Source organism: Hemicordylus capensis, chromosome 3, assembly GCF_027244095.1.
Source record: "Hemicordylus capensis ecotype Gifberg chromosome 3, rHemCap1.1.pri, whole genome shotgun sequence".
Taxonomy (NCBI): Eukaryota; Metazoa; Chordata; class Lepidosauria; order Squamata; family Cordylidae; genus Hemicordylus; species Hemicordylus capensis.
In genome coordinates, this window is record NC_069659.1 from 50166110 (window position 1) to 50191607 (window position 25498).

A 25498-nucleotide genomic window follows, 5' to 3' on the forward strand; every position below is an offset into this window, starting at 1 on the left:
TGTCTGTAAAGCCTCCAGGAGAGACTGCATGCCTCCATGTCCTGCTTGGGGTTTTCCCAGAGGCATCTGGTGGGCCACTGTGGGAAACAGGATGTTGGAGTAGAAAGGCCTTGGGCCTGATCCAGCAGAGCTGCTCTCATGTTCAAAAGATCATCAACTCTGGAATGTGTAGATATATACAGGCCAAGTCACTGCTCTCCCTCGGACCCACCCACAGAGGGATAGCCATGTTAGCCAATCTGTTTTTTGACCATGCCATCAGTGTCCATGGCAACTTAAAGAGTTACACCAGCAGCACAGAAAGGCCCCTGCCCCCCAAGGAGCTTACAATAAGAACTCTAAGGGCATGTGTACACTCACTCACTTGCTCTTGGAATTCCCTGGAGAAATATGACCTTGCAGAGTAAAAGGAATTTTCCTTACTCACAGTTCCTTTTGCCTTTTTTTTTTTTTAAAGTGCAGTCTTTGTTAGTGAAGATAACTTCAAAAATGTGAACCAGCATAAAAAAAATACCTGCACAGTTGTGTATTTAACCCAACACAATGGCTCTTAGGTATGCATTACTTCTCTCAGTTAAATCCAGTTGTGCCAGTTCTCTTTTTCAGTTTCTCCAACAAAAATGCTACAGTTACTGAGTGGCTAGTGGCGAGTTTGGGGGAGGTTTTTTCTTCAGCTACCTGTAGGGTTAGAGGTAGGTGTGTGCAGAAAGCAGGCGAAGAGATCCAACAGCTGTTTAAAAAGCGCAGGAAACTGAAACAGTATGAATGTAGACAATGTATCTCCTTCCCAATACATTTTCATCACCAGACTCTCTCAAGGGAAACATTGCTTCACAAATCGGTATGGTGGTTAGATCTGCTTACTTATCTGAAACAAATGAGCAGGCAAAAGGCTATTTTTCAGACCAGTTCTGAGGTCTAAGACAGAAGTTGTCTATCAAACGTGTGAGTAGATCCAACCGCTTTACTTACTTGTGAAGCAATTTCCTCTCTAAGACTGGTGCTTGAAACAAACTGGGAGTGTAACATACTTTTTTGTCTATACAAGTGATACCATCGCAGTTCCCCCCAACCCCTGCATATGTATGCAGGTCCAACCATACTATGAAGCAAGCAGCAGATTCCAGAGGGCTGCTACCTCCACTGTCCATTAGTGGGTGTGTATGACACACATTTACACACACAAACACACAGACTTAACAGTGTGTTCCTATGCGCGCGCGCGCACACACACACACACCACACTTACTTTAACAGCAAGTCCCTCTGACTTTCTCTTCAGTTAGAATACATATAAAAAGGGAAGGCAATTACTTTTGTATGTAAATCAAAGGAGTGCTCAAGAATTTGGACTACATCACTCTTCCAACACAGCATTTCCCCCTCCGACAACAGCACCTACAACGCAAGGGAGGGAGGTGCAACTCTGCATTCTAGAAAACAAGAGTTAACCATAGGCACGGAGAGAGCCAAGCAGTGGCTCGGGTTCTGCCGCCGCTGTGCCCCCCCCCCACAGCCCCCGCTGCATCTGACGTGTGACGCAGGGCATGTTTAGCCACACACCCTGCATCATATGTCAGGTGTAGGGAGCATGGCTTTGCTCCCAAACAGGGCCACGCAGCCCCATCCGAGAGTGAAATCGGCCAGCACTGCATTTGCAGCATAGACAGGAGTGGCTCTCCCTTCCTTTAAAAGGCAGGGAGAGTTGCTCCGGACATGCTGCGAACGCAGCACTGGCCAATTTCACTTGCAAACAGGGTTGCACAGCCCCATTTGGGAGTGAAATCACGCCCCCATGTCTGATGTCAGACATGGGGACCCCTGATTGGCGGCAGCCCACGTTCTTTGAACCCGTTCGCCCAATAGTGGCTCCACCCCTGGTTAACCAGCATTTTGCCAAAAGTAAGCCTGTAAAGTTTGGGGGTGGGGGTTCCCATTAAAATGCAGCTTGCTTCCAAATAAGAAGAGATTACACACTCAAACACCTCATGGAACTAGCAATTCAGAATATAGGTGGTGAATCATATTTTTGATCTTTCCTGCATAAGAAGTCTCCCTGCACATGGAAAACTAGTATGTTCAAGAGAAGGATAGGTTAGAACACCTTTTTCTCAAGATACTCAGTGAAACACATGGAAGATGGAAGAAGTTGTGAAAAGTCCATACAAGTTGCCATTGCTCAGGGACATACTGGTACTTATTTTGTCACATACGCCAACTATATAAAAGCTTACCTTCTCCAACAATGAATTCTGCCATAATCGAAAGATATTGAGGTAGCTCCTGTCTCTGGTACTGAATGAAGTGAAGAAAAACTGCAAATATATATATATGAATGAAGTGGGGGGAAAACCCTGCAAGTATACTGTATATCATTGTACACATGATACAATTTGTAAAACAATCTAAAAGTCATACATCCCTATTCCAAAGGCAATCCATGGAACTAAGCCCTGCTGATTTCCTTGGGACTTATTTCCACTGGTTATTAGGTGGCTCTCAATCACCCCCCCACCCCCCAAAAACAGCAGCTTTAAAGAGAATACCTCCTTCAAACACTGGACAGGCACTGGTGTGATAAGTTAAATGGGACTAAGTTATTCCACTCTTTAATCACCTAAAAACTGTGCTGGTGTTGATGCACACTGAACAGTCTTATTTAAATGCATAACTTTCCTGTCCCTGATGCAGCATGCAACGTTTCTCTCTTTCTCCACCCCTTCTCTTTCTTTTACACATTCACTCATTCTAGCCTGCACTCATTAAGCACAGCAATTTTAGAAGGCCTTTCATTATTTGCTACTATATGTGCTTTTGTTTATTTGCTAATTCTCTGCTTTGAATTGTTTTAAGCTGCTTTTTATATTTATATTGTTTTAGATTATTTTATTGTTGTTATGCAAGATACCTTATGTATTATGTTTTGAATAGAAAGACAAGGCAGAAATTCCCTAAACCAAACTTTTTACCACATGTTCCCAGACACTGCCCTCTTTTCAGACTTTACTAGTAATGAGAATATACTGGACTTTGGGTGTACCAAGTTTCAGTTTTCTAACTGTGGAAGAAGTAACCTCACAAAGTCTGATACCCTACTGAACAAGTCAGTGAGGCCCAAGTGCACATGGAATATATTAAATAGACACAAGCATAGCTGAAAACCCCTCAAATATACCCCTAGTCACTAAAATGCCTGTTAACATAAAATGCAATAATTGATTCTGGGAGAAGCTCCAACATTGGGGGGGGAACCTCAAAGGAAAGCTTTTTCATAACTGGAGAGCAGCATCACAATATATAGGAGTATCTGCTCAATACTTGGACTATGAACAATACTTAGCTGACCACTGAGGTAGTAATAATAAATGGAGAGAAACAGGCAATAACTGAAATTCAAGTCTCTGAACCATTTGTTTCTTACAAAGCTTCTATCCATACACATTCATTCTGGCTGTATTTCCACACTGACAGAACAGGTATAAATGTAAAGGTAAAAGGTATTGCACCTTCTCTCCTTCAGTGGCTATTTGGATGGCATTTGGGATGAGCCGAGCCGTCTTCTCTTTTGTCAAGAAGGTTATATCCTTCAAGGCGATAGAAATCTGAAGTTCAAATACACACATGCTGAAGCATATAATAAATATGTAATAGAGGCAGAGGTGCACTCCAAATTTTGGAGCCTGGACCTAAGGGCCTTTGGAGCCCACACACCCCTGCTGGAGGCCATCCTCCCGCTGCAAATTAAGCATCCCCACCCCCCCAACACACACTCCTTGACACAGTATTTTTAACCTGGGGTATATTTATGCAAATATGCAGCAGCAGAAACACTCAACATATTCCCATCCCACACTTTTATTTCCCCACTCTGTCTCTAAAGCACTCGGCACAGGTCATAATCACACCTGGCCTCCCGGCACAGTGCACACCAGCAGCGACCACACCACCCGGGACAGTCTAAAGAGGATTTGGGAGGCCCCCAGGGGAGTGGAGGCCCTGGACTTCAGCCCCTAAGTCCAAGGGTAAGAGCACCACTGAATAGAGGCATTCAGATCTAAGTGATATAAATGAAGCATGTTGAAAATGAGTTTCATTAGTGTAAAGACAGTGATTTTCAAACTATTTATGTCCAGGGAACTCTTTCCACACCAGCTTGTCTGCCTCAGAACTTCTGAGTGTGCCAAATATTCTGGGCTACATTCTGTGGCACACATGTGAACCAAACAGAGCCTGTTTGGCCTTGCTGGAATCCTGTGTTAACTGAGGGTGCAGCCTAGAAACACTCAGCACTCCCTTGTGGCTGCAGGACAACATTAGTAGGGTTGGGCAACCCATCTGTCAAGAAAGCCTGCCCACTAAGAAAACTTAGGATAGGTACTTAAATGAGTCACCTTTTCAAAGGCTTCCAAAAAACCATAAAGTTCCCTGGAACACATCTGATGTTAGGTTGTCACCATTTTGCTCCTGACCATTTTGCTCTTTTCTTGCTGCATGAAAGTCAGCAAGAAAAGAGATGTCACCTTTATCATAATCACATATCTGATAGGGCAAGTTATATACTGCTGGATTTATTCCCATTATGTAGCTGCCAATTGTGTAGGTTCTGTAATCAGAGCCTCTGTGTCTCCAAAAAGATGTATGAAGAAAATTCCTACGAAGTATTTTGGAAATAGCTTCTCTTGGCAGATGTTTCAGAGATTTAAATTAGATTGAGAGGTATCTTCTCCAGCACACATAATGGGAGAACCTTTAAAAAAAATAATCAAACCATACCCCAAAACAGGAGTGGCAAGTTTTTCAACCAATTAAGAATGCAAATATCACCCGACATCACCTCTGATTTTCCTGAGCAAAGAGCAGCTACAGGACCATTTATTGCATCACACAGTACTGGAGGTTATTTGCAGACAGAGGAAGTTATCAAATAAATCTTTTTATATATATATATATATATATATATATAAGAATGTACATGGCAAGCCCCACCCACACAGTGCTTTACCAACCAGAGGTAACAGAGCAGGGGTCTGCAAAGAGAGGGGTCGTGAGGGAGAAAAGAGTCCCTTCAGGAGAAGGCAGCTGCCACTGTGTGAATTAGATGAGGATCAACAAAATCTGTTAACTCAGGAAAAGAGAGGAGAGAGAGAGGAAGACAGAAAGGAGGAATGGTGAGGGACAGGCTCGGGCCTGAGGGGAATGAACGGCCATGGTGGCAGCAAAGAACAGCCCGGTCAACTGCTGCTGCTGCTGCTGCTGCTCATGGCTACCGAGACCATTGTCAGAGGGAGGCAGGCAGGCAATGGACGGGCTTGGGCCTGTCAGCAACTTGAAGGGAATGAGCGGCCATGGTGGTGGTGGCAGCGAGGAAGGGCCCAGTCAACTGCTGCTGATCCTGTGGTGAGGTGCAGGACTCCGATGAGGGTGGGGAGGTCTCTGGGGTTAGGGGGCTGAAGCTTGGCCAATCGGCACTGGCAACACCACGGTCTTGACCAAGAGGTGTGAGGGGGATGGAACTCCAGGAAGGAGGGGTGAGGGGGATGGAAGCAACAAGATGGAGGGTGAGGAGCAGGAGTACAGGTCACTTGAGGGTGGAGAGATCTCTGAGGTGAGGGGGCTGTGGCGGGAGTGTTGTGGACACCCTGACTCCAACATTAAACCCAGAGTTACCAATCCAGGATTATGTAGAATCCAGGCTTGGGTCTGATTCCATTTTATTAAGGAATCAATTAATGCCTGATGAACTAACATGGCACTCAGGTCTCATGACTTGCCTCTGGGACAGATAGTAATTGCTTTGTGAAGGTAGGAGCAATCCAGCATTGTTTCTCAATATTTGTGGAATGGGTAATCAAGAGACTCAATGGCCAGGATTGCTTTCCTGTCTCACACATATCCAAATGCTATCACTGTAGAATCCCTTTACAGATGCATGGCATTAAGATTTACACACACTAGCAATTTGGATATGTTGGTGCCTAGCTCATTCATGTTGGATCAGAACTCATAGTCCAGCAGGCCAGGCTGAATTTTGCATCTTTGCCAGTACCACTGAACTCCTTGCAACAGGAGTCCAAATGGAGTAAAATGATTAAAACTCCTGAAATTTGCCTGGAATTGCTCTTAGAGAAGCTAGGAGCTGAGCTCGCATTTCCTCCTACAGAAAGGTTATACCGATCATTGGTGATTGCTCTGCTATCCAGTGAATTTTCTTGAATTGCCAGGGGATAATCCTGTCTTTCTCTGAGGAGATATTTGATATGTAGAATTAGAAGCATTCTTTATACCCTATTGCTGTCTTTAGAATTCTACCATAGGTACAGTAGATGCACACAAAAGAAAATGATTTAACTGCTCTCTAGGGATGTGCATAGAACCAGTTTGCCTGGTTCGGTTCGAATTCGAATCGGGTTCAAACCAGGAGGGGGTGGTTCAGTTTTGGTTTTGCTTGAACCACCCTCTGGTTCAGTTCGAATTTGAACCAGTTTCAAACTGGTTTGAACCTCAAAAAGTGGTTGGGGTGGTAGCTGGCACCCATGGGTACCTGCCACCCAAACCCCAAAGCAATCGGACACTCATACAATATTTAATGAATTTTTGAAATTTATTTTTATTTTTTTCTCATAGGGTATAATAGGACTCGAACCAGCCCATTATTCTCTATTGTGGAACACCCATGGGTGCCAACAATCACCCAAATGCCGAAGCATTCAGACACCCCTATGATTTTTTTAATGAATATTTGAAATATTTTTAATTATTTTTCTCATAGGGTATAATGGGACCCGAACCAGCTCATATCCTCTATTGTGGAGCACCTAGGGGCACAAAACCCCAAGGCAATCAGACACTCCTCTGATTATTGGTGAATTTTTAAAGTATTTTTGAATTCCTCATAGGGAATAATGAGGATTGCAGCAATGTATAGCTTCACGTCAGGGGGAAAGGGGTGTCCTAGAGCATAGTGTGGTGGGTGGTAGTTCCCAAGGTGGGCAAGGAAACTATCAGAATTATTTGCAAGGAATTGGGCAAAGGGCAGATTTTTAAGTGATTTTTGAAGTTTACGCGTCTTAAGGTTTTTCTCCATAAAGCAGCATGGAGGTGTCAGCAAATGTTTAACTTCACATCGGGGGCAAAGGGGTGGCCTAGAGCAGAGTGTGGTGGGTGGTAATGCCCAAGGGGGGCAAGGAAGCTATCAGAATTATTTGAAAGGAATTGGGCAAAGGGCAGATTTTTAAGTGATTTTTGAAGTTTATGTGTCTTTAAGGTTAGTAGATGAGAGTGGATTCATGGTTTGTCATTGAAAATCTGATGTGCTACCAAAGAATCTACATTCAGAACACCTCAGAAACAACAAAACCCACTACCCCATGGGTTAGCAACCCATGGGGGTGGTTAGCACCCTTGCTCTGGGCCATCCCAGCACCCCCAAGTACAATTATGGGGCTGCTGAAACCTCCATTCTTCCCTATGGAGAAAAACTTTAAAGCCACTTGTGGGGTGCTTGGGTGGCTCAGAGTGAGTGGTGGTCTAGTGCACAGAGGGTGCCAAACACCCCCATGGGTTGCTAACCCATGGGGTACTTGGTTTTGTTGTTTCTGAGGTGTTCTGAGTGTAGATTCTTTGGTAGCATATTAGATTTAATGACAAACCATGAATCCACTCTCATCTGCCTTTTCTTTAAAAAATAGAATTTTAATTTTCAAAATAAAAAGTAGATAAAGGAGACATATAACTTTCTATAATAAAACCCTCTGAATTATTTAGGAGTGTTTTGGTCTTCTTTCTACTTTCGTGCCCAGACTGTACATGGTCACTGTATAAAGAACTGGTCACTTTGTGACACTGGTGAAACAAGCCTAATTTCATATGCTAGCTCCGGAGCATATCTAGTATACAAATCAGGCTTGGTTCACAAAAGGAGGGTGAGGGGAGCAATCAAGTACTAGCACGCCAATGCTCTGCACGGGTTAAGTTAGTTCTGATGATTTATTAAGAAGCTCTGCCAAAAAAGATCTCAAAAGAAAAAAAAAGGATAATATAACTCTCATTATGTGCCTACACATGTGCATGCATACACACACACACACAAACTCTTACTGTGGTCTCCCATCGAAAGATGTTGCTGTAGAAACAGAGCCAGTTTTCAGAGAGATACAGGCGTCCTTGAAGAAGAATATCCTTCTGGAGGGCACAGGCATAATCTGAAGAAAACCATAAACACATTTATCATTAGAGTTCAGCTAAACCTAAGATCTAATTTATCTTAAATGCTGTACTTCCAAAGGCCATTTTTTGTGCTTGTTAACACTTTAAGGAGCTTATTCCATTTGTAAGAGGAATGCCTGAAATATTTTATACACAGAACATTTTCAGACTCAAATTTTTAATACTAGCATGTACAACAATATTAAGAGGCGCAGAGGACAATAAGTGTGTACTTCATTCCTCAGCAAACCTACTCCTTGATAAAACTACATTAACCGGTTGAGGAAAAGGTTTTCAAGAGGAGAGCTGGTCTTGTAGTAGCAAGCATGACTTGTCTCCCATTCATATGCAACCAGAGCTTATCTAAGGGGACTAGAAGTGTGAGCATTGTAAGATATTCCCCTCAGGGGATGCAGCTGCTCTGGGAAGAGCAGAAGGTTTCAAGTTCCCTCCCTGGCTTCTCCAAGATAGGACAAGATTTATTTTTATTTATTTTTTATAGGACAAGATTTTTTATTAAACCAACAAACTACCAAAGCATACAGTACGGGCTGAGAGAGATTCCTACCTGCAACCTTGGAGAAGTCGTTGCCAGTCTGAAAAGACAATACTAGGCTAGATAGACCAATGGTCTGACTCAGTATATGGCAGCTTCCTATTCCTATGTTCCTAAAAAGGCATCTCTGTGCTAGAAAACATACAGGGGGAAGCTCTGTGAAGACATACATGCATTCACCCTTGATGCTTACCTACGGTAGCCCCTGCTGCTCCTGGGAGAAAGCAACACTGGATCAAGATGAGGAGAGCCTTCAGGAGGGGCAGATGAGTAGGGAGGACTTGGGGGACCAGGAGGGCAGCAGGATGCTGGGGACCACCCCCCACCTGGCCCCAGTAGAACTGGGATACAGGGCTAGGCCTCTGCTGCCCTTAAGAGGGGCTAGGCTACAAGCCCCCAGGGAGAGATGGAAGCAGGAGTCATCCTGCAGAGAGAAGTAGCCTAGCATCTGCCAAGGAGGGTGGGGGCGGTTGATGGCCCTTGGCTCTCCCAGGGACACACCTACCTTTGAAAGGCACCCAACAATGGCTGGAATGAGCCAAACTATGAGGGATAAGCCCAAGGAAAAGCTGAATGATTGCTGTGAATGTAACATGCAATACAGGACACCGTGTTGCAATAAGCACCCACCTGTTCACCTCCTTTATGCAGGAAGAAGGGTCTTGTGACATAGAACTGCCCCCTTGGGCCAACGAACCTGTTATACATACACATTAAAGTTTAGGCCCTTGACACTAGTCTTTTCAAAATTAGGATAAACCTAACCTGTTTGCTCACTTTTAATGGGTCTGTGACGATTTAATCAACTTGACTTGACACTCCCTTTATATGCAAACTGTACAATTAAAGTCAGAGTGCATGTAGACTTACATAAGTCTGCTGTAGAAGTCTTGTTTATAAGAAGTTTGCTCTACCATTTTGCTCTCATGATAAACTACTAGTCCTGTATGTTTGCAAGAGAAACTGGATGTGCACACAGCTTTGATTGGCTGGAAACTAGTGATGTTATTTGTATATATAGTTTGTACTCATTTTTAGTGAGCCAGGTGCTACTCTTGTGAAATAAGGAAATACAGCGATTTCATAACCAAGATTAGAATTTTGTTGAATTGCTAATTAAAAAGATCCATGAGGCAAAGCAGTCACGAACAGCGAAGTTTCCTTTCTTCAGCATTAGCCAGAATTTGAGATTTGTGCTGCATTTAAAAGACACCGAGAATAGGGATGTACATGAAGCATTTCAGCACCCCTATTTCGAGGTGCTGAAATGTTTCAAGCTCCTCCTGCCATTTTGGCTGGAGCGAGCAAGCACTTTAAGAGGAGGAAAGCTGCTCCTCCATGGCCCCCTCTCCGCCCCCCACCACGGGGTTGTCGGGATTAAACATCCAGCTGTGGGGTTGTAGGGCTGCTCCCAGCAGCGCACAGGGTGTTGTCATCATGAAAATGGAATCTGAGCATGTGCAGATGCCATCTTGAGTGGGCAGCAACACCATGCTGACAACTCATGAAGGTGTCCACGCATGCTCAAACACCATTTCCGTGAGGACGACGCCCCATGCACTGTTGGGCACAGCCCTGCAGCGGGGCATTTAATTCTGACAGTGCCACAATGAGGTGACAGGGGGCAGAGGAGGGGCCATGGAGGAGCAGGTAAGACCTGCTTTCCTCCTCTTAAAGTGCTCGCTCACCCTTGGCAAAACAATTTGGCGGGGGAGGCTTGAAGTGTTTCGGTGTCTCGAAATAGAGGCGCCAAAATACTTTCTGTATATCCCTAATTGTAATATTTATTACTAGCTGGGCCGGGCGCAGAGCATCTGCGCCTCCGGCCAGCCGACCCACCGCTGCAGCCTTTTTCTCCCACCTCCACTGGCCAAGCTGCTTCTCCCCCGCCCCCTCTTTCTGGCTGGTGGGCCAGCCAGCCCGCATCATCTCCCCCCAGCCCTATCACTGAAGGAGAATGATGGCCTGTTTTCATGGCCAAAGCTGGGTAGGAGCCACATCCAACCAGGTTCCTAGACACATGAGGGCTCCTGAGAACCAGATATGTGGTTTTCAAAAATCAAGCTAGGACGACAGGTAAGTGATCATGTGCTAGCTGTGATTTGGGTAGGAGAGCAGCAGCCAACCAACACATTTTACTCAGCATTGTATAAAGGGTGACGGAAAAGCATATCTTGCACCATCCTACCCAGATCGCAGCTAGCGCATGAGCACTTTCCTGTCCTCCTACCTCAATGTTTGCCTACACATGACTGGTTCTTGGGAGCTCACATGGCTCTGGGATCTTGGCTGGACACCCCTCCTACCCGGTGTTTGGATATGAGAACAGGCCCTGTAACATTTGGTTTATTTACAAATACAGTATACAAATTGAGCACTACGTGGAGTTAAAAAAGAGAAGACTCCTACAACTAACAAGTTACATCAGCTGCCCAGAAAGAAAACCCTCTACTCTAAAGGTGATTCAGCTCTCCGCTTCTCTCTCCAAAACTCAGTCTGTACATGGAGAAGCGTGTGGTGAGAGGAAATCAGTCACCTTATCAGAGGCGTATCTAGGCAAAATAGCACCTAGGGCAAGCACTTAAATTGCGCCCCCCCCATCCAATCTGACACCCATCTTTCAGATAACTTTAACATAATTCAGGGGTTCCCAACCTGCACTCCAGACGTTGCTGAATGACAACTCCCATCATCCCAGCTACAAAAACTGTAGCTGGGGATGATGGGAGTTGTAGTTCAGCAACATCTGGAGTGCCACAGGTTGGGAACCCTTGCTCTAGTTGAAGGGCTTCCCAAATGAAGGGCAAAGAAATAAGCTTCGAAGCCCATTTGAACCCCTACAGTCCTTGTTTTACAAGTTAGGAACTGTGGACGCCCTTCCAGTTGCTGCATAGCAGAGGGACCACTGAAGTATACAATCCTTTTTAAAAGGGAGAAAGAGACTTTAGCTCACCAAAAGCTGGGAAGGTCCAAGAATTGTGCATGTGTGTTGCACTCATGCTACCTTAGAACACTGATACCAGTCTCCTAGAACTCTTTATAAGCACTTAAAACCAACTAAGCAATTTTTTTCAAACATCAGACTTGAGGCAACGTGGGGGAAGCGGCGGGGGGGCGGGCGGGCAGAACAAGCACACACACAGGGCTAAGGAAGGAGCGCAACCCTAAGGAAAGCGCCTGGGGAAAGCAACATGGGGGAAGGGGGGGGACAAACAAACACACACAGGGCGAAGGGAGAAGTGCAACTCTAAGGAAGGCGACTGGGGAAGCAGTGTGGGGGAAGGGGGGGAACACACGCACACAGCTTAGGAAAGAGCACACCCCTCATCCAACAGTTAATTTAAAATGAAATAAAGAAGGAAGGCGACGGGGAAGCAGCGTGGAGGAAGGGGTGGGGGGAACCAACACACACACACACACGGCTTAGGAAGGAGCGCAGCACTCATCCATCCAAAAGTAAATAATAGTAAAATAAAGAAGGAAGGCAACGGGGAAGCAGCGTAGAGGAAGGGGGGGGAACCAACAAACATACACATGGCTAAAGAAGGAGCCGAGCAGCAGCTCTCTAAGGAAGGCGCCCGGGGAAGCAGCGTGGGGGAAGCAGGAATGAACACACACAGAGAGAGGGCTAAGGAAGGAGCACATCTTCAAGGAAGGTGCCTGGCCTGGAAAGCAGCATGGGGGAAGCCAGGGCGGGGGGGGGGGGGGACAAACAAACTCACAGGGCTAAGGAACGCAGAACTCCCAGCAGGCAGCTGCTTAGTCTCTCCGGCCATGTGGTTGTGCAGGGAGGCCTGTGCTGGATTCAACAGCTTGGGGTTGCACGCTTTGCCGGCCAATGGGAGCTCCCGCCCACCGCTTAGAGATGTCACAAGTGTGCTGTTCAGCTGCTGCGTCTGCGCAGGTCTGCCGGCGCCGCAGCCCAGGAGCCCAATGCCGGCCAGCCTCAGCGGTGAGCAGCGCCGGCGCCCGCTGGGGCTTGTAATTTCGGTGGTGGTGTGGGGTAGCCATCTTGCGCCCACCCTTCATGTGGCGCACAGGGCACGTGCCCTGCCTGCCCCAACCTGGTTACGCATCTGCACCTTATACTCTTGCATCAATTCTCCCATCAGATGGATGTAGACACATGCCATTTTACCAAGTTCTGGTGGCTTCCATCATCAGGAGACTTGAGGACTATTAATACTTAATTCAACTAGCTTCCTGGACTATCAGTCCCGCAAAAGAGTACACCAGATCGTTTTCATAATTATCAGCCACCACGCTTCTTATGGTGAAATATTAGTGGGACTCTAAATAACTGTGCTTACATGAATGGTTTGCTAAAACTTTATTAGGTTATATGACAGTGGCTAGAACTTTGAAACCTTCAAAAAGTTTTGGTCTGTATGTCAGATATATGACTTTGTGATTTGATATAGATATTTGGACTTGCAGGGCTTTCTCACTGATGCAGATATGACGGGACGTTTTTGAAATTGCTGTTGTGAGACTGAACCTGGAATAATCTGCACACAAAGGAAGTGCTCTGCCACTGAGCTATGGCCCTTTCCCATAGCCAATTTGAATTTTGTTTTATTTTTACTACACCATCAAACAGCAGCTTAGAAACAGAATAAAGTGGATTTGTTTACTGCAGCTCACACTAATTCTATCTGGTATGAGCTATTTTAAACTTCAAATAATGTTTATATTGTAGCGATTTTCAAAAACAAAACCGTTAGCTTGTATCATGGGTATTTCTGCAAGCTGTGCCAGTTGCAGAAGAGAGATAGGAGGATTTGCAAGGAACAAGTTAAAGGAATGGCGGCTTGCTGAATATTTTGACAACAAAAAGGAAAACACATCTAGAAGATTAAAGGCCACCACGCCAGCAGTGCTCAAACATGTAGAAACAAAATGCAATCATGTAAAGCACAACTGAATGAAAATAAGCAAGATGTTCTATAAGTACAGATGAAGTAAAAGGAAAAGCAAGGCTCTCTTTTGATGTACTGTTTCTTTTTTGAAAGTGTTTCAGCACAGTGTGTCATCCACATGGGTGGGCTCAAAGATCATACTGTAAAATGGATCTATCCAGAACAACTCAGAAAGTCTGATAAATTAAACTCTCAAGTAGTAGAGACTATGTGTGTGGTGTGTGTGTTTTTCTATGTATACCGCTTGGAGAACTTTGGTTGAAGAGCGGTGTATAAATATCTGTAGTAGTAGTAGTAGTAGTAGTAAAAGAACCGCCTGAGATAACCACAGAGGAATTAGCAATCAACTGTTAGAAAGCAGGCACGGTACTACAATGGGCAAAAGGCCAAATTCTAATTGTGAGCAGTAGGGGCTGGTAAGAGAAAGAAAAGTAGATGTAGAGATTGTAGGAGAGGTTCTGTTTCATTTGTTCCAATAGTGCCATGTCTCGGGGCTTGAGACACCCCAGGTGCAAGGGAGCCATGACATCTAGAAATTAACTCTGGTGCCTGGAGTAGGATATTCGGAGGCAGAGTTATTTAGTAAAATCTTTATTTGTACCAGGAAGCTCTGTTTCTGTTCTAAGCATGTTATTTGTAAAGGGGATAAAGAAAAGCCCATTCACCATCCTCCCCACAACAACGGTGTCCATCCTTAAGTCTGGTAATTTTGCCAAGTGTCCACTGTCTGACTACTAAATTTTTGAGCTGGATTCTAGAACTAAAGAAAATCTGTCAAGGCCTGCCCTATCTTGTCTTCTGTACAGCCACACTACTTTCACTGATATCACAGTTTACATCCACAGGCAGCAGTTACATAGGAAGCTGCCATATACTGAGTCAGACCATTGGTCTATCTAGCTCAGTATTGTCTTCAAAGATTGGCAGTGGCTTCTCCAAGGTTGCAGGCAGGAATCTCTCTCAGCCCTATCTTGGAGAAGCCAGAGAAGGAACCTGGAACCGCCGCCATCGGGCCCGGTCTCCCCGCCGCGGAGCCCGATGTTGGCCGCCAGCCCGCCGCCTCCTCCGGCTTCCCCTGGGCTCCGGCTTCCCCCGGGCCTGCCGCCTTCTCCACCCTCTCCCGCCGCCTTCTCCACCCTCCCCCGCCGCCTCCTCCGGCCGGAGCCCACCGCCTCCTCCGGCCGGAGCCCACCGTCTCCTCCGGCCGGAGCCCACCGCCTCCTCCGGCCGGGGCCGGCGCCACCCGGGGCCGCTGCCGCCTCGCCTGGCTTCCCCCACCGCCTCCTAGCTTCGCCTGGCCGTCCGGCGTCGGCCGCTTGTCCTCAGCCCGCCCGCCTGGCAGCGGCCGCTTCTCCTCAGCCTGCCGCTGCTCCTCCCCCCAGCCAGCGGCGGCTTCTCCTCAGCCCGCCTCTTCGCTTCTCCTCCACCCACCCAACATGGCGGCCAGCACCCGCTCTGTGTCTCTCTCGCCGTGTTCTGCGCACGCGCGCACCACGCATGCGCAGAACACCCGAAAAAGACACGGACGCAGGTACCCAACCATTTTATTATATAGGATGCTCACATTTCTAGTCTCCCTTTCATATTCAACCAGGGCAGACCCTGCTTAGTTAAGGGTACAAGTCATGCTTGCTGCCATAAGACCAGCTCTCCCCTCTTGCATAGAGAGGGAAAAGTTAGGGCCATCTAGTAAATTATATTTCTTTCAATAAAATCCTTTTTGTTAATTAAAACCTCTCTCTCAAGCTGATTTTCTTGAGTTCATATGCTTGCACAAATTAAAGCTGACTGGAACTGTCTCTCCTTCTGAGCTAAATTCCCCATATGCACCCAAATTGGGGGTGCCGACCAAACACCCTTGAGGCAGCAACACGCACACATACACAAACAGTATTTTTTACACATGGGTTCTTGAGGGCACAAATAACAACTTAACTCACATGAATGTAAGAATATGAAAAGGTATATTTATGCAAATATGAATTAGCAGAAAAATTTCAACATGCAGCTGCATGGTGACAACACCAGGGGCAGACTAAAGAGAATTTGAGGGGCCCCAGAAATCCAGGGGTAAGAGCACCTCTGATCTGATCAGAGGGATAGAAATGCAAGACACTTCTCTGAAACAGCCTGCTATATCTTGATTATTATCTTGACCCATTTCAAACTGGCTTTCAGGAGGGCTATGGGGTGGAGACTGCCTTGGTGGGCCTGATGGATGATCTCCAACTGGGAGTTGACAGAGGAAGTGTGACTCTGTTGGTCTTTTTGGACCTCTTGGCAGCTTTCGATACTATCTACCATAGTATCCTTCTGGAGCGTCTGAGGGGGTTGGGATGGGAGGCACTGCTTTGCAGTGGTTCCACTCTTGCCTCTCGGGCAGGTTCCAGATGGTGTCCCTTGGAGACTGCTCTTCTTCAAAATTTGAACTTTTGAATGGTATCCCTCAGGGCTCCATATTGTCTGCAATGTTGTTTAACATCTACATGAAACCGCTGGGAGAAATCATCAGGAGATTTGGTGCAGGGTGTTAACAGTTTGCTGATGACACCCAAATCTATTTCTCCATGTCAGCATTATCAAGAGAGCCTGGAGTTGATGATGGGCTGGATAGCAATAGCAATAGCAATAGCACTTACATTTATATACCGCTCTATAGCCGGAGCTCTCTAAGCGGTTTACAATGATTTTAGCATATTGCCCCCAACATTCTGGGTACTCATTTTACCGACCTCGGAAGGATGGAAGGCTGAGTCAACCTTGAGCCCCTGGTCAGGATCGAACTTGTAACCTTCTGAGCGACAGTTTTACCACTGCGCCACCAGGGGCTGGATGAGGGATAAACAGACTGAATCCAGATAAGACGGAGGTACTCATTGTGCGGGGTCAAAACTTGAGACACAGTTTTGATCTGCCTGTTCTGGATGGGGACACACTTCCCTGGAAGGAACAGGTACACAGTCTAGGGGTGCTTCTGGATCCAAGCCTCTCCCTGGTGTCCCAGGTTGAGGCAGTGGCCAGAAGTGCCTTCTATCAGCTTCGGCTGATACACCAGCTGTGCCCGTTTCTTGAGATGAACGACCTCAAAAGAGGTGGTACATCTGCTGGTAACCTCCAGACTGGATTACTGCAGTGCGCTCTATGTGGGGCTGCCCTTGTATGTAGTCTGGAAACTACAGTTGGTCCAGAACGCGGCAGCCAGGCTCGTCTCTGGGTCATCTTGGAGAGACCATATTACTCCCGTATTGAAGGAGCTACACTGGCTGCCAATATGTTTCCAGGCAAAATACAAGGTGTGGGTTATAACCTATAAGGCCCTAAACAGCTTGGGCCCTGGGTATTTAAGAGAATGTCTTCTTCGTCATGAACCCCACTGCTCATTGAGATCATTGGGAGAGGTCCGTCTGCATTTGCCACCAGCTCGTCTGGTGGCTACTCAGGGGCGGGCCTTCTCCGCTGCTGCCCTGAGGCTTTGGAATGCGCTCCCTAGCTAAATAAGAGCCTCCCCATCTCTGACAGCTTTAAAAAAGTCTTTAAAGACGCATATGTTCACCCAAGCTTTTAATTAATATTGTTTTTAACAGTTTTAAAATATTGTTTTTAAATTTTTAAATTGTTGTAATGTGTTAAACTGTTTGTTTTTGTTTTTAAGTAATGTTTTACTTTTTCTGTTTTTATTTTGTTGTAAACCACCCAGAGACGTAAGTTTTAGGCGGTATAAAAATATGTTACATAAATAAATAAATAAATAAATAAATGTGCTGAGATAAGGTGGTTGAGTATGGCGGAATACTTAACCACAGGCACCTCTCTACTGCAGCAGCTATATTAAGCACCATCAAAAAATTAATACACTTGCATTTGGGCAGGGGTGAGGAGTATGTACTGGACAATTACAGTAAAAACCAACTACAAGAGAACTTCAGCTCCTACAATTAACATTATTTGCAAATCATTTTCATGAACATGGACATTGAACTTCAGTTGACAGGCATGCTTTTCTCTTTCAGTATGAATGGCTTATTGAAAGCATTTCCTGAAATAATAATAGTATTTATTATTCATAAAGTGATTTTAAAACTAGGTACTTTACAATGATTGAGTTAAGAAGTACGAACCTTGTATGCAGGCTTGCAATCTAAAAAAACTCTATTCACAAGTAGCTCCTGACAGGCATACTTCCTGCTACTTTCAGCACACACCTACTATTTGCATTAAATAAATCTTGCGTGGTAATAGAATATTCAAGTGCTGACACCCATGGCACTGTCAGCACTTGAAAAACAGCTGGTTTTATACATGTACCGAATAACCTAGAAATCATAGAACTTGAAAAACAATACATTTTTTAATGAAAGGTGCAATTCTGAGAAGTCCAACAGAGCCTTCTAACCCCAAAAGTCCAACAGAGCCTTCTAACCCCACAAATACTCTCTTACCTACTACAAGCCTTTCCAAATCTGGGAGATGTGAGAATTGTCTCTTAAATTCCTCATTCCTATATTTGTAAGTAGAGCTGGAGATCTGCAAAAATGAGAGGTTCACAAAAATAAGCGTGTGTTTTAATCACCAGATACAGCCTCCTAGAAAACAAAATCAGAATTAAACATAGGAGCTTACAGTTATGTTCTTGTTGTTCATCTGTGACTTATAGCACTAGATGTAGACACTTCAAAGATGTTACTCAAAGTTTAAGACAGCTATTCAATGCTATTATGCCTTTTCCTGCATCTATAGGAACACTTCAGAAGGCGGAGGGGTGATTACAAAAGCCAATAGATGGGTTTCCTAATTCCATTAATAGATACTGAAATGAACAGCATGCTGAAATACACCCTCTTCTCAGATTACGTTCACATTATGGAAGTCACTGCAGCATTCTTCCCACACTTGCAAAGAGAGGCATGAGACATCTTGGGCCAGCAATGCTGAAGTGACTGCCACATCACAAAGGTAATGTGAGAAAAGGCTCAGAGAGCGCCACAGTCTGGAGTCTATTACCTAAAACATGAAGCAATTCAAACCGAAGAAGGAATGCAAGATGTTTCTTGCATTCTTGTTTTCAAGAATATTACTATACAAGTTTTCCCAGTGCCCCAAATAGACTGTGCTCTGATTTGGCACGTTATTTGATCTATTTATATAGTAAAAAACATACTTCCACCATATGAATTTCCTACACTGTATCAAAAGTTTTTCAAGTAGAGAAGTAGTTGAAATGAAATATTTGATGGGGGAGGGGGAGAAATCAATAATTAACCAAAACAAATTCAAAGCTTTATGTGGAAAGATAATTGGAATACTCAGTCAATAAAACATGTATACTCTCTCATGAACTTCCTAGGGATAATCACCTGGGAAAGATTAATTACAACATTGAAATTGCTGAACTTGCCCAATATTGCACAGACATCCATTTATTGTTACTAATGAACTTTACATTATGAATGAATGAAACAATACTGGACATTTGGATTAGCAATGCATGTGCGTGAGTTCCAAACTATTGCTGTGCTGTTGCTTGAGCGGAGATAAGCGACAATTTTTGTCTATCTTTCCTTCCTGCTTAAGCCTGCTGTGAATAACCAAAATATGTCCCTATGGGTCACATGAAAATCACCCCTTTCCCACTCAAGTGATTACCTAAGTGGTAGTCTATGACTTGCACTGCTGCATGTCTAATGCTAGTCTGCATGCCAGCCAATGAAAATTTTAAAATGAAAGATTTTCTGCAGAAAAAATAAGTACAGGAAGATTTTCTATTTCAAAAACATTTTCCACACCATAAGATACCACCACAATCCACATTTTCCATACCACGTAGCAGCAGCAGCCAATGAACTGGAGTAGGGGCATGAATAATGCAGAATGCTTCTCTTACTGGAAGAGATACTAGAAGTTACTGGGGAGAATAATGTCAATGGCAGCCATGCAACCCCCATAACAACTAGTTAGGCTCTCAGCTACAGAACACAGTGCATCTGTTTTTTGGAGACTAACGGGAAGATCCACTGAGTGAGCTCTAAACAATGGCTCAGTCCTACAAATTACCTTCTAAATCACACTTCATAGTGCCTGCAAGATAGAGCATTAATATATACTGAATTCATTGTATTCACCTTGTAGGGCAAGACATGAAGAGAAAAATCTTTTCGGTGTTCTTCAGCCCCATATTTGGTTTAAGGAATAAATCTCCCTTTAACATCAAAGAGGATTTCTCACAATAGCAAGCTGATTTACCCTAGTTGCTTTTGTGTAAAGACTTCTACAAGTACATCCAGATTTAACACATTAACTCAGAGCAAGGCAACAATTCTAAAAATCAAAACTCCAGGGAGTATTTTCAGAGCTAACCATTACGCAAACTAGATCTCTTGAGCCCTTACACTGCTATCACACCATACCTCTCCTACAAACCCTTTGTAGGTGTATAAAGCCATGACTGTTTTTCCATAAATGGAAAAAAGACTACAAAAAAGCAGTATTTTAGAGAAAGCAAAGAGTTTAAATCAATCTCGTTCCCTAGGAAAACAAAGAGGTAATTGTCTTAGATCAAGTTTTTGTTTTGTGCCCAACAACTAACTTGCATTCTTAAGTAAATCCACTTGTCACTTTTTCCAAGTACGATAATCTTTTGATAAAGAGGAAAACTTGGATGAAAGTTACACTGCTGTTCATGACCTTTGAGTAGCTCTACCACCCTCAGCCATCTGAAAATCTCCTGCTCCCTCAGACAACTCCACCCTTTATCCCTTGCCACTCAAGCCAGTTCTATGTGATGCCTCCTCTCACACTACCTTCAAATCCCTCCTCAAAACTGACCCTTTCTATGTAGTCTTTGGTAAACCATGCAGGGTGACTCTAGAACACTATTCTATTCACCTGGATTGAAGACAACTCTGAATTTAAGAAGGCCCCCTTAAAAGATACAGGTTATATTGTATTTACTTGAAAGGAAGAGGACTCTGAATTTTAGATGACCTTTTAGATGACCCCCTGATTTCTAACATTAAAGAACTGACGGGGGGGGGGCTAGATTTGGATTCAGATAAATACTGTAAATCTGGGGGGAGAAAAGGGATAAACATAGGGACACAGGAAGCAAGATAGACTATTGGTCCATCTAGCTCAGTACTGTCTCCACGACTCAGCAAGAGCCTTTCCCAGCCCTACCTGGAGATGCCAGGGACTGAACATGGGGCTTTCTGCATACAAAGCAGATGCTCTACCACAAGCTATGGCCCCAACCCTTAAGGGGGGGGGTATCTTACAGCAAACAGTGCTCATGTGTAGTCACACACCCAAAATGCAAACCAAGGCAAACTTTGCTTAGCAAAGGGGACAACTGATGCTTGCTTGCTACCACAAGATGAGCTTAATCTTCAAACAACATTATTAAGGAAATGCTTGACATTTTCAAACTTATTCAGAAAACGGACCAGATGCCTCCCAGAGAACACTGTCTTTTTGGATTAATCCAAACTTTCCAGTCTGCTTTCCAGGCTAGTTTTCTCTTACTGTCCATGACCATATGGCCAGAAATACTAGATTGGGGGGATAGGTCAGTACCAAACCCGCAAAAATCTGCAAGGGAGAAGATGACCCTGCACCCTACTGCACAGATGGTCTCATGCAGCCTACTTCCTGGCTAGGAAAGAAGATAAAAAACGGTTGCCTTGCTTCCTGGAAAGCTGGAGGAGTCTCCTAATTACCAGACTGCACTGGATTCTCCTGCTTGTTCTGGGGTAGTGGGATGAGTAAATAAGGCATCTTTATACAATAGGAGCCTTTTAAAATAATTAATTCCAGCAACAGACCATAAAGATATGATGATTGTATTATCTGATACTTTGCCATAGAGTTCCAGTCTTGTGGATGAAGGAGCAGGAAATATTTGGGGGGTACTATCTCTACCCCTTGGAGTCATCCCTGAAACTATGTAGTCCCCCTACCTTGCTGAAGGAGAACCAGCATGGCTTCTGCTAGAGAATGTCTTGCCCCACAAACCTTTTAGAGTTCTTTGAGAGTGTCAACAGACATGTGGATAAAGGTGATCCGGTTGACATAGTATAACTGGACTTCCAAAAAGCTTTGACAAACTCACCAAAGGATCTTGAGTAAACTTAGCAGTCAAGGAATAAGGGGACAGGTTCATGTGTGGATCAGTAACTGGTTGAAGGACAGGAATAAATGGAGAATAGGAATAAATGGACTATTTTCACAATGGAGGGAGGTAGAAAGTGGGGTTCCCCAGAGTTCGGTACCGCGACCAGTGCTCTTTAACTTGTTCATAAATGATCTAGACATTGCGGTAAGCAGTGAAGTGCCCAAATCTGCAGACGACACTAAACTCTTTCGGGTAGTGAAATCCAAAACAGATTGTGTGGAACTGCAAAAAGATCTCTCCAAACTGGGTGAGTGGGTGACAAAATGGCAAATGCGGTTCAATGTAAGCAAGTGTAAAGTGATGCATATTGGGGCAAAAAACCCCAACTTCACATATACACTGATGGGATCTGAGCTGTCGGTGACTGACCAGGAGAGAGATCTTGGAGTCTTAGTGGACAGCTCATTGAAAGCGTTTACTCAGTGCGTGGCAGCTGTGAAAAAGGCTAATTCCATGCTAGGAGTCATTAGGAAGGGGGTTGGAAATAAAAAATGCTAATATTATAATGCCCTTATACAAATCTATGGTATGGCCACATCGGAGTACTGTGTACAGCTTTGGTCACTGTATCTTAAGGAGGACATTGTAGAACTGGGAAAGGTGTAGAAGAGGGCGGCCAAGATGATCAGGGGCCTGGATCACCTTCCTTATGAGGCTAGGCTACAGCATCTGGAGCTCTGTATCTTAGAAAAGAGGAAACTAAGGGGAGACATGACCAAGGTGTATAAAATTATTCATGGAATGGAGAGGGCGGACAGAGAGAAATTTTTCTCCCTCTCTCACAACACTAGAACCAGAGGCCTCCTCATGAAACTGACAGCTGGGAAATTTAGGACTGACAAGAGGAAGTGTTTTTTCACACTGTATATAATTAATCTATGGAATTCTTTGCATGGGATGTGGTGATGGCTACCAGCTTGGATGGCTTTAAAAGGGGCTTAGACAAATTCATGGAGGACAGGTCTATCAATGGCTATTAGTTTGGAGGCTGTGGCCACCTCCAGCCTCAGAGGCTCGATGCCTCTCAATACTAGTTGCAGGGGAGCAACAGCAGAAGAGAGGGCATGCACACACCTCTAGTTGTAGTCACTGAAGCCATAGTGTGCTATGTATTTTAGACATGGTGGGATTGTCCTGCAAGTCCAGATTCAGAAACAACAGCAAGTTCACATACAATGTAGAGTGAATGTGGCTTTGTTGAAGTGGAGCTTCCTTGCTTTGTGCATGGAAAGGATGTATTTGTTTGTTTAGGAACACAGGAAGCTGCCTTATGCAGAGTCAGACCATTGGTCCAACTAGCACACCATTATCTACACTGACTTGCAAGTGACTCTCCATCGTTTCCCAATCCTACCTGCAGATGCCAGGGATTAAACCTGGGACCTTCTGCATGCAAAGCAAATGCTCTATGATCTATGGCCCCTGAACTATGGTCCCATCCCCAAAGGGTATGCCTTACAGCAGTCTTGCCTGTGGGCTCCCCAGAGGCATCTGGTGGGCCACTGTGTGAAACAGGATGCTGGACCAGATAGGCCTTGGGCCTGATCCAGCAGGGCTGTTCTTATGTTCTGATGCTACAACTAAGCTTAAGTAAGTGAAACAGCAACATATTCTCCTGTGCATCTCTGCCTCCACTCCCTTCCTCTTCCTCTATTATTTTTCTCATGTCCCTTTCTAGACTGTGAACCCTTTGGGTTAGGGATCTCTCTTCTCATTTGTTGTAAAGTGCCAGATGACACAATAGGCCAATTAAGATAATTGTTGAACACACCTATTTCGAGTAACTTGCCTTCTTGCACCCAACTTAGGAATGTTATGAAGGCATAACAATATGAACTCAAGATCTTTTGCAATTAAAAAATAAAATCAAAATGCTGCTACTGGGGTGAATGAATTGCGGCCACTGTGTTGGGCTAATCCTTTCTCCATGCTGTATTTCCAGTTGAAATTGTCCCTCCAAAGTTCTTTGCCCCACAGGAGACAGATGTACAGGTATCCATACATTTCACTCTATGGGCAAATAGTGGCTGGGCAAGTACAATAAGGCAAACAGCATGGTGGGAAAGTGAAACCTCCCTCCCCAACAGCACCTCAGCCCCAATTTGATTCTGACTCCCATCTCCCATGGCTGCATTCAACTTTCACATTGGACATGACACAAAATATCTTGATTCAGGCTCTCCTTTGTGACATTTACTCTGACCCTAAGTTCTTATGTTTAAAAATATGTTACTAAAGCATCCTAGTACCTCATATGCAGCAACTTTCCAATTGTCTTTTATGAAAGAAAATGTTCTGTGGGCACATAAACATTCTGCATTGTGTGTAAGAGCATCTATCAGTTCTAAGAAGAGAATGAAGACAACCCTAAAATTAGGATGTTCCAGGACAACCATCAGAGACTTAGAATAGCTTGCTCTCCAATTTAAATAAAATATGTAAGAAAAAATTGTTCAACAGCAGTGTGCCTCTTACAAATGGGTGATGTTAAATGTGAAAAAATGCTAATGTATATACATCTGCCATTCCATTCTAATATGCATGGTCATCATTTGATGAATACATCAAGGAATTACTTGACTGTGTGAATGAGCCACCAGAGTTCAAACACTACAAAGAGATTACACAGCACATGATCCCCCAAATAATGCTTTTTATAATGAAATTACTTACATGTTCAGCAGAAAGTCATCGCCACTTTTGAGTAAATCAAGTGGAGAAAACCAGCCGTACAAACATCTTGTATAGTATCGGAATAATACATTTTTAATTGTGTAGACACATTAAATAGGTCATACAATGCCAGTTTATACTCTGCATGAAACCTCATACTCTTTCCATTCTCTTAGGACTTCTCAATCAAGAAAAGACTCAGAGCAAAAAGATGTCCTACTATATTTGCAGAACGACAGGTTGCTTACCTGTAACTTTGGTTCTTCTAGTGGTCATCTGTGCTCTTACCTCTGGGCTTGTGTCTGCACAGAGACCCCAATTCAGAACATTCCAAGCTTGTTAGAATTCTGGCGGGAGCCCTACCCCCTCTCCTCTATATGGCTGCGCCAGCCCCTCCTTCCTTAATCGCTGAGTCCGCCTTATCAATCAATCAGGTAAAGCAGGGAGGAAGGAGGGTGTGTAAGAGAACAGATGACCACTAGAAGAACCAAAGTTGCAGCTAAGCAACCTGCCACTCTTCGTCATGGTCTTCTGTGCCTTACACCAAGGGTGCATCGCAAGCTTAGGCTTACCTGGAGGTGGGATCATGTGAAGAGCTGTAGGACAGCTCTTTCGAAAGCAGAATGCTTGTGTGCCTCGACGTCCAAGACGTAGTGTTGAATGAAGCACAGTGGTGAAGATCAGGTCATAACTTGGCAGATGATTTCCAGAGGAATGGAGCGATCGAATGTCACCTAAGTGGCAACAGACCTTGTGGAATGAGCCTTCACAGGTAACAGGAGAGGCTGACGTGCCAGTTGATAAGCGAGTTGGATAGTGCTCTCAATCCAGTGGGAAAGGGTAGGAGCAGAAACTTGGCAACCCTTTTGCAGGTTGGCAAAGGATACAAACAAGGAAGGTGATGCACACCAAGGGGCTCCAAACATCCAGAAAGTGGAGCTTGTATTCCGCTGAATCTTTAGGAGCCGGAAAGAAGGT

At 44.6% G+C, this 25498-nt stretch overlaps 1 protein-coding gene across 7 annotated transcripts in view; it reads right to left on the reverse strand.

The window, feature by feature from the left end:
- Window positions 1-25498, reverse strand: part of GRAMD1C (GRAM domain containing 1C) — a 118521-nt gene that overhangs the window by 43298 nt on the left and 49725 nt on the right. For all 7 annotated transcript variants that reach the window (XM_053305881.1, XM_053305878.1, XM_053305879.1 and 4 more), the window contains 4 exons: window positions 18120-18204; window positions 8098-8201; window positions 3507-3602; window positions 2235-2315 (listed from right to left, as the gene is read on the reverse strand). In XM_053305881.1, coding sequence (XP_053161856.1) covers window positions 2235-2315; window positions 3507-3602; window positions 8098-8201; window positions 18120-18204 — 366 coding nt within the window. The remainder of the gene's footprint in view (window positions 1-2234; window positions 2316-3506; window positions 3603-8097; window positions 8202-18119; window positions 18205-25498) is intronic.